At 38.5% G+C, this 5,103-nt stretch overlaps 2 protein-coding genes across 3 annotated transcripts in view; both read right to left on the reverse strand.

The window, feature by feature from the left end:
- LOC112138454 (uromodulin) overlaps window positions 1–5,103 on the reverse strand; it is a 368,601-nt gene that overhangs the window by 278,426 nt on the left and 85,072 nt on the right. The gene's annotated exons all lie outside the window — the stretch shown is intronic.
- Window positions 1–5,103, reverse strand: part of LOC112156007 — an 8,970-nt gene that overhangs the window by 3,249 nt on the left and 618 nt on the right. Inside the window, exons 1-5 of one of the 2 annotated variants that reach the window (XM_024288116.2) lie at window positions 3,270–3,403; window positions 3,118–3,193; window positions 1,214–1,256; window positions 778–1,125; window positions 615–692 (exon numbers count right to left, since the gene is read on the reverse strand). In XM_024288116.2, the coding sequence (XP_024143884.1) occupies window positions 615–692; window positions 778–1,125; window positions 1,214–1,256; window positions 3,118–3,177 (529 nt within the window). In that variant the 5' untranslated portion in view covers window positions 3,178–3,193; window positions 3,270–3,403. Of the gene's footprint in view, window positions 1–614; window positions 693–777; window positions 1,126–1,213; window positions 1,257–3,117; window positions 3,194–3,269; window positions 3,404–5,103 lie in introns of those variants that run through there. The other variant, XM_024288115.2, reaches the window with a different exon arrangement.

The raw sequence follows: 5,103 nt of genomic DNA on the forward strand, positions 1-5,103 counted from the left end.
AATCCCAAAGGACCGCTGACAGAATCAAATGTTGGAATGGTTCTCCCTCAAAGGCTTCAACAATGACTTGTACGATTCTCTCGAGCCGGCGTGATTAAAATAGAATCTGTTTACATCCGCGGTCCCGTGGTCGAGGCGTGGAAATAGGAGGACGGTTGCAATAATCTCACTCCTGATTGGCGACAGTACTTCCTGTAGATTCCATGACTCAGCTATGACTCAGACCAATCGCTGAAGATGGGTTGCAAATGGCGGTATCCGTTTCAGGAATTGACGGTGAAAGCGGCGGCCTACTTTCGCGAGGAGAGGAAGTAATGCATTTCCAATGGGGGACCTCAGTGCTCGATCTGTCCATTAATTTTTACAGTCTGTGTTAGATGGAGATCCGAACAGTTTAACGGTTTTTAAATTAACGCAAGGAGGCGAGTCGTCCCACTTCCCCTCATTGACCTTCATGATCAGCTCTGCACTGCAGGTAATTCCCCTTCTTGAACTGAAAGTTTAACTCCACTCATTCTGTGCTTTAGCTACACATCAACCGCAGAGTAGAGTCAGTAAAAGACTGATGGAACTGCAAAAACGTTTGTTGACAGTGGAATTTTATTTAATTTTACCTGCGGCAGACGCAAGGTCACTGTTGAGCACTCGGTTCTCGTCTTTAGAGGCTGTAGTCACATTCAGGAGAAAGGTTTCTACGGAGAAAAGACAGTTTTAAGTCGTATTATAGAGGAAACCAGTCATTTCTTTATTTACTGGAGATTTAAAGGACATTCCTACCATCCATGTAGGTCTCCCATCTTCTCTGGATCGTGTTGTAACGATCACGCAGGTCACAGCGGTATCTCCCAGAGTCCTCAGCTGTGACTTTGGAGAGATGAAGAACAACTCGTCCTTCTCTCAGAGCGTCTACATCACACTGAACTCGCTCTGCGAACTGCTGATGCAGATAATCTGGAGACTCCACGCCGTTTACCCTCTTGTACAGAACACTGGACTTTGAAAGGAAGACACAGACCAGGCTGGAGTTGGTCAGGTCGGACCGGGACAAGGTGTCCCACCTGATGGTGATGTTGTCGTTTTCATGGGCCTTGTAGGTGGTTGGAGAGGTTTCTGGGATTAAGACAGCTGAAGAAAGAATGTATTTTGAAGTGAACACTCATGATGTGATTAAAATGTTATGAAATGACGTATGAATTAATGAAAATCAACCAACCACAGCTGAGAATTATAACTTGGAGAATCCACTTCATGGTCTCCTGAGAAGAAAAGGGTAAAACAGAATCTACATTTATTACAGTGGAACAAGAATAAAAAAAAACTTACTTCTGTGAGATTAAATTTACAATTTCAATACTTAACTCACTGAAAACATGTAGTTCTGTGTGTATAAATGGAACCAAATGCAAAAAGGTCTAAAGAAACAGTGACTTATGTTCCAAACAGGAAGTACCAGCTGGTCCCAACATCCCATAGACTTTTATAGGGAAATAAACAACTATTTCTCAGTCATTTTATTATTCAGAATAACCATTCTTACTATGATACCTTTTTTAACATCATCTTGCTAATTCTCAATTTATTATCTTTCTGTAATTTAAATTAACTAAGTTATAAACTGACCAATCAGATGCCTCAATAAAAGTAAGTGGAGCCTGTTGGCCCCCATGTCCAATGTACGAAATGTTTGACAGATTTGGTGTCGCCCATTTTCGACAAGCATACTCCTGATTGGCGAGAGTGGTTGCCATAGAAACTGTGACTCAAACCGACTAAGATTGTCAAATGTGTTTTAAACCATTCTTGCTGCTTTGTTCCAGTTTTTTTCCTGAGATAATCATCTTCAGAGTCGTCTTCTTCTGGATTACAGAGAACTTAGTCAAAACACTGTTGAACCACGAGGTGCCCTCCAGGTTCTTACTCCACCTTTATCCGAAGAAACTAAACCTCCACTCTCACAAACCAAACAGCTGCTACTACTAAAACCAAATCAAGACACTTCCAAACTGTTCCTGTCATGGTAAAGTAATTATTGACCTCACAATATTACTAATGGATTACACAAGTCCTGTTTTATGTTTACGTTACTTTTCAAACCCTGAAGAGGATAACAAAGTTCTCCACTTCCATCACTTTTAGAGGGACGGGGGTACAAAAAGAATTGATAGAAAAATTTTATATTTTTGAAGTAAAGATCTTACAGAACCAACCATCATTTGTAAAGATAGTGGAAGATACAAGCACTTACGACGTACAGGTGATGCTGCCGTCTTGAACTCCTGCGCTACACTCTACTTGTTAGTAAAGTGAGACTACTGGCCCCTTACTGACTGCATAAAGGCTTCATCTGCAGTTTTGTGCACATGATACACAAGTGTCTCAATGAAATCCACAGGAAACTATGTTATGGTTGTCTGTTTGATCTGATTAAAGTGTACAAGGAGCGCACAAATCAAACATAGTGTATTGTTTGCAGGGAGTTACAGTACACACCTCTAGGTCAGAAGGTAAAGGGGAATCAGGGGAATGACAAATGCTTTTTCACTTTCACTTGCACTAATGGGTCCCTTGTGCACTCTGCTACATTCTGGGGGTTGAAAAAATGAAATATCTGTATGACCTGCCTGTGTCTCCTCTACTTCACCCTTACGTGATATTTACGTGTTCACTTGTTCCCCACACCATGACGGTAGAAAAAAACATGGATGGACATTTTCACTCTACGGGTTCCCTGAGCGGTCCATGACCTTGATACTTCCTGTGTGCCCCATACACTATTTTTAACCCTTATACACAAGTAAGTGCGGTTGTGATCAAGGCTTTAAAAGACTTAAGAGATCTTAAAGTGATAACATTTAATGTTGAATGTTCCTGGTCTTTGTTTTCAACCCTTTGGAAAGTTTAAAAATATAAGTTATTAAAAATCTATTGAGTCTAATCGTAACCGAGATCCAATAGAAATGCTTTACACTGCTTACCTACAACTAAAAGTAATATGTTACTTTTCTTTATGTTAATTTTCTTTTATAGGGACTGTCTGACTTCATTTGCATGATGTCCTTCTTTGACACTGGAGTTTACACCACTTCTTGATCAAGAACAGTTCTGAAGAACTCTTACCTTCCAGGTGTCTGCTAAAGGTTTTCCAGATGGAACATGATCGCTGATCTCATCCCACATAGATCCTCAGGCCATGCTGAGAGACAAAAGCAGACAAACATGACATTTTGAAGGTTTGTAAAGACCAACTCTAGTGAAAAGAGTGATTTAACCTGTAGTAGCATTTTTCCAATGATGCACAAGATATTTATGTATCAAATTTATTCCAATCATAGTGAATCAGAGCAGTCTCTGCTCATTTGAAGGCATGCAATTTCCTGTTTACACAGGTGCAGTAGGCGTGTCACGTGTAGATACCGGTGATCACATAAATCATGTTCACCTGTTCACTCGAGTGGAATGAACACCAGGTGGTGCGGGTGAGCTGGGGATGAACACCTGCTGTGACAATCTGACACTATGATGCTTTGTGGATTTGTTGACCGTTCTTGATAATATAATGAAAATGCTCCAACATCACTTTTGGCATTGCATTATCATTGCCTTTTGGGGTTAATGTTATCACCATAAATACCATTTACAAATGAGTATAATGAGCTTAAGTAAATCATCTTTCAACAGATATTCGTGTGAATCATCAATTGGAATTATCCTCAGTTTGCTCACATTAGAACATGTTTCAAGTCCTAATATGACTATTTTTATTATTTTAAAAACACATTCCCAGTAGTGTTTTAATTGATTATGAAGTTTTTACCAAAATCCCACAACCTAAATGTCTTAAAAAGCCATTTTTGATGTTGATCTGAAGCCTCTGTTTCCAAAATCACCTCTGAGGGGGTGTGGCTTTGGGTGCCCCGCCCCTGATCCTCCCCCTGTCCGATTATGATAGCTCTGTGTCTCTCCAGCATAAATCTTCACCGCTCCTACATAAAAACATCCATCAATCTGGGTAATGTCCAGCCATATGGTTCTGATCCGGATGTCAGCTGGACGAGGAAGTGAAGATCTTCATGGACAGAACTTCCTCCAAAATCCTGATTCTTTCTCCTTCCAGTTCACCAAAGACTCTTTTAGCTAATTCTCCAATGTTTATTGACTGTGATCAATACATTCAATCATTGGTTTCTCAGAGTTCTTGATAAAATAATGAAAGCTAACATCAAAATGCTCTTTCATTGATTTACAATCCTTTCCAACTGCGGTCAAATGATCTGTCTGAAGTAAATTGTTAATCGAATTGAACTCTACCATTAAAAATAATTCCAAAATGCATTCATCGATTATAACCGATATTGGAAAATACAATTTAGATTGAGACATGGTAGGTTTATTTGACTACAACAATGAATACGACCAAGTGTAGACAACACACATGACGGAAGCAATGATCAACCATCATTAAAGTCCAATGTATGCAAAGACGTGACCATATAGTGTGGTAGAATGTTCTAAAAATGTTCCCTTTGGATTATTCTGATGTGGAAAAACAACAGTGGGCTGAACTTTATCAAATGTGAATGGATTTGACATTCATTCTTTTTTAATTGTTTGTACGCATATTTAATGTACTCTTAATTATCTTGAAGAAATACAAGGTATCAGGTATTTTTCTCTGAGTCACACTGGTGGAGGTTTTTGATAAAGATGCCCTGGATAAAATTTAGGTCAGTGAGTCGTTCAAATGATACAATATTGAATTGTATGGGGAACTACGAATTATGATATGGCTCATATCAGTGATAAAATGAATCATTGCACTCTTATGATTCTAAAAACACAAGTTAAGAACAAATGTGTGAAAACACTTTAAACAAGTTAATCAGATTTCAAACCAACCATATTTCAGGTTTAGGTAAAGTGAAAGTCAAGAATATTTTGCTTTTTTTACTAAATCAAAGCAAAAAGACAGAATCTGAAAATTTGCAAAGGAAATTGGAAATTACAAAAAGTCAAATTTTCATATAAATAAAGTTTTTTTTAATCTAGAACATCTTAAAATGTTAACTACATAATTCTGAGGAATTCCAGAGTGAAAACAATTGT

This window comes from Oryzias melastigma, linkage group LG18 (assembly GCF_002922805.2).
Source record: "Oryzias melastigma strain HK-1 linkage group LG18, ASM292280v2, whole genome shotgun sequence".
Taxonomy (NCBI): domain Eukaryota; kingdom Metazoa; phylum Chordata; class Actinopteri; order Beloniformes; family Adrianichthyidae; genus Oryzias; species Oryzias melastigma.